We start from the raw sequence: 12,927 nt of genomic DNA on the forward strand, positions 1-12,927 counted from the left end.
CTGACTACCCTCTGGTTACTGTAAGAATACTGTAATCTATACTACTGACTACCCTCTGGTTAACGTAAGAATACTGTAATCTATACTACTGACTACCCTCTGGTTACCGTAAGAATACTGTAATCTATACTACTGACTACCCTCTGGTTACCATAAGATTATATTAATAATACCTGGTTACAGTAAGATTATATATATATATATATATATATATATACTGTAATCTAAACTACTAAACCTGTAGACCTGCTACTGATTACCCTCTGGTTACAGTAAGAAATATTATATATAATTACAGTATGTCATTATTTAAAGTGATATAATAATTAGTAAAGAACTATTATATATAATTACAGTATGTCATTATTTAAAGTGATATAATAATTAGTAAAGAACTATTATATATAATTACAGTATGTCATTATTTAAAGTGATATAATAATTAGTAAAGTGATGTAATAATTAGTAAAGTGAACATTTGTTTGTGTTTCAGCTTAATGAAGAGCGGAACCTTCTGGAGGAAGCTCAGGGATACGAGCCCACAGGAAGCTACCCTGTAGCTTCCTGTGCAGTGTCTAAGGTTGGTTATTATTATAACTAGCCTACCCTTCCTACCCCTGGGACCCTACCCTACCTACCCCTGGGACCCTACCCCACTACCCTACCCTACCTACCCGTGGGACCCTACCCTACCTACCCCTGTGACCCTACCCCACTACCCTACCTACCCCTGGTACCCTACCCTACCTACCCCTGGGACCCTACCCCACTACCCTACCCTACCTACCCCTGGGACCCTACCCTACCTACCCCTGTGACCCTACCCCACTACCCTACCTACCCCTGGTACCCTACCCTACCTACCCCTGGTACCCTACCCTACCTACCCCTGGGACCCTACCTACCCCTGGGACCCTACCCTACCTACCCCTAGGACCCTACCCCACTACCCTACCTACCCCTGGTACCCTACCCTACCTACCCCTGGGACCCTACCTACCCCTGGGACCCTACCCTACCTACCCCTAGGACCCTACCCCACTACCCTACCTACCCCTGGTACCCTACCCTACCTACCCCTGGGACCCTACCCTACCTACCCCTAGGACCCTACCCCACTACCCTACCTACCCCTGGGACCCTACCCCACCTACCCCTGGGACCCTACCCCACTACCCTACCCTACCTACCCCTGGGACCCTACCCTACCTACCCCTGGGACCCTACCCCACTACCCTACCCTACCTACCCCACTACCCTACCCTACCTACCCCTGGGACCCTACCCTACCTACCCCTGGGACCCTACCCCACTACCCTACCCTACCTACCCGTGGGACCCTACCTACCCCTGTGACCCTACCCCACTACCCTACCCTACCTACCCCTGGGACCCTACCCCACCTACCCCTGGGACCCTACCCTACCTACCCCTGGGACCCTACCCTACCTACCCCTGGGACCCTACCCCACTACCCTACCCTACCTACCCCTAGTACCCTACCCTACCTACCCCTGGGACCCTACCCTACCTACCCCTGGGACCCTACCCTACCTACCCCTAGGACCCTACCCCACTACCCTACCTACCCCTGGGACCCTACCCTACCTACCCCTAGGACCCTACCCCACTACCCTACCTACCCCTGGGACCCTACCCTACCTACCCCTGGGACCCTACCCCACTACCCTACCCTACCTACCCCTGGGACCCTACCCTACCTACCCCTGTGACCCTACCCCACTACCCTACCCACCCCTGGGACCCTACCCTACCTACCCCTGGGACCCTACCCCACCTACCCCTGGGACCCTACCCTACCTACCCCTGGGACCCTACCCTACCTACCCCTAGGACCCTACCCCACTACCCTACCTACCCCTGGGACCCTACCCTACCTACCCCTGGGACCCTACCCCACTACCCTACCCTACCTACCCCTGGGACCCTACCCTACCTACCCCTGGGACCCTACCCCACTACCCTACCCTACCTACCCCTGGGACCCTACCCTACCTACCCCTGGGACCCTACCCTACCTACCCCTAGGACCCTACCCCACTACCCTACCCTACCTACCCGTGGGACCCTACCCTACCTACCCCTAGGACCCTACCCCACTACCCTACCCTACCTACCCTTGGGACCCTACCCTACCTACCCCTGTGACCCTACCCCACTACCCTACCCTACCTACCCCTGGGACCCTACCCCACCTACCCCTGGGACCCTACCCCCCTACCCTACCTACCCCTAGGACACTACCCTACCTACCCCTGGGACCCTACCCCTGGGACCCTACCCCACTACCCTACCCTACCTACCCCTGGGACCCTACCCTACCTACCCCTGGGACCCTACCCCACCTACCCCTGGGACCCTACCCTACCTACCCCTGGGACCCTACCCTACCTACCCCTGGGACCCTACCCTACCTACCCCTAGGACCCTACCCCACTACCCTACCTACCCCTGGGACCCTACCCTACCTACCCCTGGGACCCTACCCCACTACCCTACCTACCCCTGGGACCCTACCCCACCTACCCCTGGGACCCTACCCCACTACCCTACCCTACCTACCCCTGGGACCCTACCCCACCTACCCCTGCGACCCTACCCCACCTACCCCTGGGACCCTACCCTACCTACCCCTGGGACCCTACCCTACCTACCCTGTAGCAGTGTCTAAGGTTGGTTAATTATACCTAACCCTAACCCACAGGAAGCTACCCTGTAGTGTGCCGTGTCAGAGGTTGGTTATTATAACTAACCCTAACTAGCCTCGGCCCCAGGCTTACTGACCTGTGAAAAGAAAAGCCTGGTCACAACGTAAGGCAGAGAAGCTAAAAGAAAAGCCTGATCACAACGTAAGGCAGAGAAGCTAAAAGAAAAGCCTGGTCACAACGTAAGGCAGAGAAGCTAAAAGAAAAGCCTGGTCACAACTTAAGGCAGAGAAGATATCAGTCACAACGTAAGGCAGAGAAGCTATCGTTCACAACGTAAGGCAGAGAAGCTAAAAGAAAAGCTTGGTCACAATGTAAGGCAGAGAAGCTATCGGTCACAACGTAAGGCAGAGAAGCTATCGTTCACAACGTAAGGCAGAGAAGCTATCGGTCACAACGTAAGGCAGAGAAGCTATCGGTCACAACGTAAGGCAGAGAAGCTATCGGTCACAACGTAAGGCAGAGAAGCTATCGGTCACAACGGAAGGCAGAGAAGCTATCGGTCACAACGTAAGACAGAGAAGCTATCGGTCACAACGTAAGACAGAGAAGCTATCGGTCACAACGTAAGACAGAGAAGCTATCGGTCACAACGTAAGACAGAGAAGCTATCGGTCACAACGTAAGACAGAGAAGCTATCGGTCACAACGTAAGGCAGAGAAGCTATCGGTCACAACGTAAGACAGAGAAGCTATCAGTCACAACGTAAGACAGAGAAGCTATCGGTCACAACGTAAGACAGAGAAGCTATCGGTCACAACGTAAGACAGAGAAGCTATCGGTCACAACGTAAGACAGAGAAGCTATCGGTCACAACGTAAGGCAGAGAAGCTATCGGTCACAACGTAAGGCAGAGAAGCTATCGGTCACAACGTAAGGCAGAGAAGCTATCGGTCACAACGTAAGGCAGAGAAGCTATCGGTCACAACGTAAGGCAGAGAAGCTATCGGTCACAACGTAAGGCAGAGAAGCTATCGGTCACAACGTAAGGCAGAGAAGCTATCGGTCACAACGTAAGGCAGAGAAGCTATCGGTCACAACGTAAGGCAGAGAAGCTATCGGTCACAACGTAAGGCAGAGAAGCTATCGTTCACAACGTAAGGCAGAGAAGCTAAAAGAAAAGCTTGGTCACAATGTAAGGCAGAGAAGCTATCGGTCACAACGTAAGGCAGAGAAGCTATCGTTCACAACGTAAGGCAGAGAAGCTATCGGTCACAACGGAAGGCAGAGAAGCTATCGGTCACAACGTAAGACAGAGAAGCTATCGGTCACAACGTAAGACAGAGAAGCTATCGGTCACAACGTAAGACAGAGAAGCTATCGGTCACAACGTAAGGCAGATAAGCTATCGGTCACAACGTAAGGCAGAGAAGCTATCGGTCACAACGTAAGGCAGAGAAGCTATCGTTCACAACGTAAGGCAGAGAAGCTATCGGTCACAACGTAAGGCAGAGAAGCTATCGGTCACAACGTAAGGCAGAGAAGCTATCGGTCACAACGTAAGACAGAGAAGCTATCGGTCACAACGTAAGACAGAGAAGCTATCGGTCACAACGTAAGACAGAGAAGCTATCGGTCACAACGTAAGACAGAGAAGCTATCGGTCACAACGTAAGACAGAGAAGCTATCGGTCACAACGTAAGGCAGAGAAGCTATCGGTCACAACGTAAGACAGAGAAGCTATCAGTCACAACGTAAGACAGAGAAGCTATCGGTCACAACGTAAGACAGAGAAGCTATCGGTCACAACGTAAGACAGAGAAGCTATCGGTCACAACGTAAGACAGAGAAGCTATCGGTCACAACGTAAGGCAGAGAAGCTATCGGTCACAACGTAAGGCAGAGAAGCTATCGGTCACAACGTAAGGCAGAGAAGCTATCGGTCACAACGTAAGGCAGAGAAGCTATCGGTCACAACGTAAGGCAGAGAAGCTATCGGTCACAACGTAAGGCAGAGAAGCTATCGGTCACAACGTAAGGCAGAGAAGCTATCGGTCACAACGTAAGGCAGAGAAGCTATCGGTCACAACGTAAGGCAGAGAAGCTATCGGTCACAACGTAAGGCAGAGAAGCTATCGGTCACAACGTAAGGCAGAGAAGCTATCGGTCACAACGTAAGGCAGAGAAGCTATCGGTCACAACGTAAGGCAGAGAAGCTATCGGTCACAACGTAAGGCAGAGAAGCTATCGGTCACAACGTAAGGCAGAGAAGCTATCGGTCACAACGTAAGGCAGAGAAGCTATCGGTCACAACGTAAGGCAGAGAAGCTATCGGTCACAACGTAAGGCAGAGAAGCTATCGGCGGATGTATCGTCCGGAACATCCGTCAGATGTATTTCCCCCGGATACGATATTTTCCCCACCAATCACAACACTTGTTTGTTGTTTCATTCGCGGAGAATGTAAACTGATTAGTAAAGCATTAAATTAATTTCCTTGGGCGATACTTCTGCTACAATTCCGCAACTTCCGCCCAAACAAATGACAGCCTCTACAGCGTAGGTCTGGCCCAGGGCGACATCTAACCATATGTCCCCTAAACCTAAACGTTCTGATTGGTCCAGACAGTAGCTAGAGTAACTTCTGATTGGTCCAAACAGTAGCTAGTAGTGATGCGCGGGCCGCAGGGCGGGCGGGTTGTTTTGCGGGGCAGGTTGGTGCGGGCTGGCTCCCGGGACGGGCGGGTCATGAAAAAAAGCCGGCCCGCGCATCACTAGTTGCTAGAGTTCTGATTGGTCCAGATAGTAGCTAGAGGTCTGTTTGGTCCAGATAGTAACTAGAGTTCTGATTGGCTTTTCTTGTGTGTCCAGCCGTCAGAGGACAGTGAGGAGTCGTCCGCCGGTGTGATGTCATCGGTGGGTGTGATGTCATCAGTGGTGACCCCGTCTGACCCTGAGCCCCTCTCCCATCCTGCCCCGCCCACACCTCACCAAGAGGAAGAGGAAGAGTCAGAGACCTGCCAGGTAGGATATGTCCATATATGGACATAATGTAGAACATGTCCTGTTCCAATTAGAGCCTTAGATATAGACAGAGTTACGCTTCAGTCCAATTGAGGCTCTCCTACATAGACTTCTATTGGCTTCAGTCCAATGGAGGCTCTCCCACATAGACTTCTATTGGCTTCAGTCCAATGGAGGCTCTCCCACATAGACTTCTATTGGCTTCAGTCCAATGGAGGCTCTCCTACATAGACTTCTATTGGCTTCAGTCCAATGGAGGCTCTCCTACATAGACTTCTATTGGCTTCAGTCCAATGGAGGCTCTCCCACATAGACTTCTATTGGCTTCAGTCCAATGGAGGCTCTCCTACATAGACTTCTATTGGCTTCAGTCCAATGGAGGCTCTTCTACATAGACTTCTATTGGCTTCAGTCCAATGGAGGCTCTCCTACATAGACTTCTATTGGCTTCAGTCCAATGGAGGCTCTCCTACATAGACTTCTATTGGCTTCAGTCCAATGGAGGCTCTCCTACATAGACTTCTATTGAGAATGGGGACAACCAACTGGGACAAGTCTTGGACCCAAAGTAGGCAGAAATGCACTGGACTCAGGGCAACAGCCCAAGCTTTAATGATCTTAAATCCCTTTATTTTAGATTGTTTTGTAGTAATACAGTACAACATAAACATTAAAGAGACTTTAGTTGTTACTGTACAATGCTTTAAAACAGCTGTCATGTTGCACACATGCTTTAAAAAAACAGACAGTTGCCTTGTGGTTAGAGTGTCCGCCCTGAAACTGGGAGGTCGGAGTTTGATCCCCGGCCTCCCTGCTTGGCACTCACAGGGTGAACTTCTCACCCTATCTCTAAGGGAGGTGAACTTCTCACCCTATCTCTGAGGGAGGTGAACTTCTCACCCTATCTCTAAGGGAGGTGAACTTCTCACCCTATCTCTAAGGGAGGTGAACTTCTCACCCTATCTCTAAGGGAGGTGAACTTCTCACCCTATCTCTAAGGGAGGTGAACTTCTCACCCTATCTCTAAGGGAGATGAACTTCTCACCCTATCTCTAAGGGAGGTGAACTTCTCACCCTATCTCTAAGGGAGGTGAACTTCTCACCCTATCTCTAAGGGAGGTGAACTTCTCACCCTATCTCTAAGGGAGGTGAACTTCTCACCCTATCTCTAAGGGAGATGAACTTCTCACCCTATCTCTAAGGGAGGTGAACTTCTCACCCTATCTCTAAGGGAGGTGAACTTCTCACCCTATCTCTAAGGGAGGTGAACTTCTCACCCTATCTCTAAGGGAGGTGAACTTCTCACCCTGTCTCTACGGGAGGTGAACTTCTCACCCTATCTCTAAGGGAGGTGAACTTCTCACCCTATCTCTAAGGGAGGTGAACTTCTCACCCTATCTCTAATGGAGATGAACTTCTCACCCTGTCTCTACGGGAGGTGAACTTCTCACCCTGTCTCTAAGGGAGATGAACTTCTCACCCTGTCTCTAAGGGAGATGAACTTCTCACCCTGTCTCTAAGGGAGATGAACTTCTCACCCTGTCTCTAAGGGAGGTGAACTTCTCACCCTATCTCTAGGAGATGAACTTCTCACCCTGTCTCTAAGGGAGGTGAACTTCTCACCCTGTCTCTAAGGGAGGTGAACTTCTCACCCTGTCTCTAAGGGAGATGAACTTCTCACCCTGTCTCTAAGGGAGGTGAACTTCTCACCCTGTCTCTAAGGGAGGTGAACTTCTCACCCTATCTCTAGGAGATGAACTTCTCACCCTGTCTCTAAGGGAGGTGAACTTCTCACCCTATCTCTAGGAGATGAACTTCTCACCCTGTCTCTAAGGGAGGTGAACTTCTCACCCTGTCTCTAAGGGAGGTGAACTTCTCACCCTGTCTCTAAGGGAGGTGAACTTCTCACCCTATCTCTAGGAGATGAACTTCTCACCCTGTCTCTAAGGGAGGTGAACTTCTCACCCTGTCTCTAAGGGAGGTGAACTTCTCACCCTGTCTCTAAGGGAGATAAACTTCTCACCCTATCTCTAAGGGAGGTGAACTTCTCACCCTATCTCTAAGGGAGATGAACTTCTCACCCTATCTCTAAGGGAGATGAACTTCTCACCCTGTCTCTAAGGGAGATGAACTTCTCACCCTATCTCTAAGGGAGGTGAACTTCTCACCCTATCTCTAAGGGAGATGAACTTCTCACCCTATCTCTAAGGGAGATGAACTTCTCACCCTATCTCTAAGGAAGGTGAACTTCTCACCCTGTCTCTAAGGGAGGTGAACTTCTGACCCTATCTCTAAGGGAGGTGAACTTCTCACCCTATCTCTAAGGGAGGTGAACTTCTCACCCTATCTCTAAGGGAGATAAACTTCTCACCCTATCTCTAGGAGATGAACTTCTCACCCTGTCTCTAAGGGAGGTGAACTTCTCACCCTATCTCTAAGGGAGATGAACTTCTCACCCTATCTCTAAGGGAGATGAACTTCTCACCCTATCTCTAAGGGAGGTGAACTTCTCACCCTGTCTCTAAGGGAGGTGAACGTCTCACCCTATCTCTAAGGGAGATGAACTTCTCACCCTATCTCTAAGGGAGGTGAACTTCTCACCCTATCTCTAAGGGAGATGAACTTCTCACCCTGTCTCTAAGGGAGGTGAACTTCTCACCCTGTCTCTAAGGGAGGTGAACTTCTCACCCTATCTCTAAGGGAGGTGAACTTCTCACCCTGTCTCTAAGGGAGGTGAACTTCTCACCCTGTCTCTAGGGGAGGTGAACTTCTCACCCTGTCTCTAAGGGAGGTGAACTTCTCACCCTGTCTCTAAGGGAGGTGAACTTCTCACCCTGTCTCTAAGGGAGATGAACTTCTCACCCTGTCTCTAAGGGAGGTGAACTTCTCACCCTGTCTCTAAGGGAGGTGAACTTCTCACCCTGTCTCTAAGGGAGATGAACTTCTCACCCTATCTCTAAGGGAGATGAACTTCTCACCCTATCTCTAGGAGATGAACTTCTGACCCTATCTCTAAGGGAGATGAACTTCTCACCCTATCTCTAAGGGAGATGAACTTCTCACCCTATCTCTAGGAGATGAACTTCTCACCCTATCTCTAGGAGATGAACTTCTCACCCTGTCTCTAAGGGAGGTGAACTTCTCACCCTGTCTCTAAGGGAGGTGAACTTCTCACCCTGTCTCTAAGGGAGATGAACTTCTCACCCTATCTCTAAGGGAGATGAACTTCTCACCCTATCTCTAAGGGAGATGAACTTCTCACCCTATCTCTAGGAGATGAACTTCTCACCCTATCTCTAGGAGATGAACTTCTCACCCTGTCTCTAAGGGAGGTGAACTTCTCACCCTGTCTCTAAGGGAGGTGAACTTCTCACCCTGTCTCTAAGGGAGATGAACTTCTCACCCTATCTCTAAGGGAGGTGAACTTCTCACCCTATCTCTAAGGGAGATGAACTTCTCACCCTATCTCTAAGGGAGATGAACTTCTCACCCTGTCTCTAAGGGAGGTGAACTTCTCACCCTATCTCTAAGGGAGGTGAACTTCTCACCCTGTCTCTAAGGGAGGTGAACTTCTCACCCTGTCTCTAGGGGAGGTGAACTTCTCACCCTGTCTCTAAGGGAGGTGAACTTCTCACCCTGTCTCTAAGGGAGGTGAACTTCTCACCCTGTCTCTAAGGGAGATGAACTTCTCACCCTGTCTCTAAGGGAGGTGAACTTCTCACCCTGTCTCTAAGGGAGGTGAACTTCTCACCCTGTCTCTAAGGGAGATGAACTTCTCACCCTATCTCTAAGGGAGATGAACTTCTCACCCTATCTCTAGGAGATGAACTTCTCACCCTATCTCTAGGAGATGAACTTCTCACCCTGTCTCTAAGGGAGGTGAACTTCTCACCCTGTCTCTAAGGGAGGTGAACTTCTCACCCTATCTCTAAGGGAGATGAACTTCTCACCCTATCTCTAGGAGATGAACTTCTCACCCTATCTCTAGGAGATGAACTTCTCACCCTGTCTCTAAGGGAGGTGAACTTCTCACCCTGTCTCTAAGGGAGGTGAACTTCTCACCCTATCTCTAAGGGAGATGAACTTCTCACCCTGTCTCTAAGGGAGGTGAACTTCTCACCCTGTCTCTAAGGGAGGTGAACTTCTCACCCTGTCTCTAAGGGAGATGAACTTCTCACCCTGTCTCTAAGGGAGATGAACTTCTCACCCTATCTCTAGGAGGTGAACTTCTCACCCTATCTCTAAGGGAGATGAACTTCTCACCCTGTCTCTAAGGGAGATGAACTTCTCACCCTGTCTCTAAGGGAGATGAACTTCTCACCCTATCTCTAGGAGATGAACTTCTCACCCTATCTCTAGGAGATGAACTTCTCACCCTATCTCTAAGGGAGATGAACTTCTCACCCTGTCTCTAAGGGAGATGAACTTCTCACCCTGTCTCTAAGGGAGGTGAACTTCTCACCCTATCTCTAGGAGGTGAACTTCTCACCCTATCTCTAGGAGGTGAACTTCTCACCCTATCTCTAGGAGGTGAACTTCTCACCCTATCTCTAGGAGATGAACTTCTCACCCTGTCTCTAGGAGGTGAACTTCTCACCCTGTCTCTAAGGGAGATGAACTTCTCACCCTGTCTCTAAGGGAGGTGAACTTCTCACCCTGTCTCTAAGGGAGGTGAACTTCTCACCCTGTCTCTAAGGGAGGTGAACTTCTCACCCTATCTCTAGGAGATGAACTTCTCACCCTGTCTCTAGGAGGTGAACTTCTCACCCTGTCTCTAAGGGAGGTGAACTTCTCACCCTGTCTCTAAGGGAGGTGAACTTCTCACCCTGTCTCTAAGGGAGGTGAACTTCTCACCCTATCTCTAAGGGAGATGAACTTCTCACCCTATCTCTAGGAGATGAACTTCTCACCCTATCTCTAGGAGATGCCAGCCACCCGTCTCTAAGGGAGATGAACTTCTCACCCTGTCTCTAGGAGGTGAACTTCTCACCCTATCTCTAGGAGGTGAACTTCTCACCCTATCTCTAGGAGGTGAACTTCTCACCCTATCTCTAGGAGATGAACTTCTCACCCTGTCTCTAGGAGGTGAACTTCTCACCCTGTCTCTAAGGGAGATGAACTTCTCACCCTGTCTCTAAGGGAGGTGAACTTCTCACCCTGTCTCTAAGGGAGGTGAACTTCTCACCCTGTCTCTAAGGGAGGTGAACTTCTCACCCTATCTCTAGGAGATGAACTTCTCACCCTGTCTCTAGGAGGTGAACTTCTCACCCTGTCTCTAAGGGAGGTGAACTTCTCACCCTGTCTCTAAGGGAGGTGAACTTCTCACCCTGTCTCTAAGGGAGGTGAACTTCTCACCCTATCTCTAAGGGAGATGAACTTCTCACCCTATCTCTAGGAGATGAACTTCTCACCCTATCTCTAGGAGATGCCAGCCACCCGTCGGAGAAAACTAATTTTGGCCGCTTGTATTTGCGACCTTATTCTTTCCTTATTCTTATTCTTACTGGTATTTATATATTTATATTTACAGGTTGAGGATGAGGACCTAGGAGATAAGGTGCTAGGAGATGAGGAGCTAGGAGATAAGGAGCTAGGAGATGAGGACCTAGGAGATGAGGACCTAGAGGAGGACTTGGACAACCTGGATCTGGACGACATCGACACAGCAGACGTCAACCTGGATGATGACTTCCTGGATGACTGATGACATCACTTCCTGGATGACTCACATCATTTCCTGCTCTTTAAACGTTTATTATTTAAAACGAGACCAAACTTCTTTTTTTTGTACTGTTGTTTTGTTTGGATGAGAATGTTAGGATCACTTTGAACTGTACCGTCTAAATATTGTGTCAATCTCATTGGCTGAAGAGTTAACCCTAACTCCTGATTGGCTAAAGAGTTAACTCTAACTATATATTGTGTTAATCTCATTGGCTAAAGAGTTACCCTAACTATATATTGTGTTAACCTGATTGGCTGAAGCTGCTGTCAAATAAAGCACATTTTGCTGTACATAATATTCACATGTGAGTGGATAGTATTTCATTACTTACTGTAACTACAGTAGTATTGTTGTGGTGTTTGTTAAGTCTTATCGTATTTTATGTATTAGGCCTAGTAGTTACAGGTAGTAGTTATAGGCCATGTTACTGTGTGCAACACGCAAGTAGGCACTCGACAGAGCAGTTCTAGTTATTATTATTATCAAGTAGGCACTCGACAGAGCAGTTCTAGTTATTATTATTATCAAGTAGGCACTCGACAGAGAGCAGTTCTAGTTATTATTATTATTATCAAGTAGGCACTCGACAGAGCAGTTCTAGTTATTATTATTATCAAGTAGGCACTCGACAGAGCAGTTCTAGTTATTATTATTATCAAGTAGGCACTCGACAGAGCAGTTCTAGTTATTATTATTATTATTAAGTAGGCACTCGACAGAGCAGTTCTAGTTATTATTATTATCAAGTAGGCACTCGACAGAGAGCAGTTCTAGTTATTATTATTATCAAGTAGGCACTCGACAGAGAGCAGTTCTAGTTATTATTATTATCAAGTAGGCACTCGACAGAGCAGTTCTAGTTATTATTATCATCAAGTAGGCACTCGACAGAGAGCAGTTCTAGTTATTATTATTATTATCAAGTAGGCACTCGACAGAGAGCAGTTCTAGTTATTATTATTATTATCAAGTAGGCACTCGACAGAGAGCAGTTCTAGTTATTATTATTATCAAGTAGGCACTCGACAGAGCAGTTCTAGTTATTATTATCATCAAGTAGGCACTCGACAGAGCAGTTCTAGTTATTATTATTATCAAGTAGGCACTCGACAGAGCAGTTCTAGTTATTATTATTATCAAGTAGGCACTCGACAGAGCAGTTCTAGTTATTATTATTATCAAGTAGGCACTCGACAGAGCAGTTCTAGTTATTATTATTATCAAGTAGGCACTCGACAGAGCAGTTCTAGTTATTATTATTATCAAGTAGGCACTCGACAGAGCAGTTCTAGTTATTATTATTATTATCAAGTAGGCACTCGACAGAGAGCAGTTCTAGTTATTATTATTATTATCAAGTAGGCACTCGACAGAGAGCAGTTCTAGTTATTATTATTATTATCAAGTAGGCACTCGACAGAGAGCAGTTCTAGTTATTATTATTATTATCAAGTAGGCACTCGACAGAGCAGTTCTAGTTATTATTATTATTATCAAGCAGGCACTCGAC

The 12,927-nt window shown here is 48.4% G+C and overlaps 1 protein-coding gene across 3 annotated transcripts in view; it reads left to right on the plus strand.

Moving 5' to 3' along the window:
* Positions 1-11,718, plus strand: part of copb2 (COPI coat complex subunit beta 2) — a 57,150-nt gene extending 45,432 nt beyond the window's left edge. For 2 of the 3 annotated variants that reach the window (XM_079531941.1, XM_079531943.1), the window contains 3 exons: positions 494-580; positions 5,540-5,692; positions 11,223-11,718. In XM_079531941.1, the coding sequence (XP_079388067.1) occupies positions 494-580; positions 5,540-5,692; positions 11,223-11,396 (414 nt within the window). In that variant the 3' untranslated portion in view covers positions 11,397-11,718. The remainder of the gene's footprint in view (positions 1-493; positions 581-5,539; positions 5,693-11,222) is intronic. The other variant, XM_079531942.1, reaches the window with a different exon arrangement.
* The last annotated feature ends 1,209 nt before the right edge of the window (positions 11,719-12,927 follow it).

The sequence above is a fragment of the Electrona antarctica genome (genome assembly GCF_951216825.1).
Source record: "Electrona antarctica genome assembly, contig: scaffold_196, whole genome shotgun sequence".
Taxonomy (NCBI): domain Eukaryota; kingdom Metazoa; phylum Chordata; class Actinopteri; order Myctophiformes; family Myctophidae; genus Electrona; species Electrona antarctica.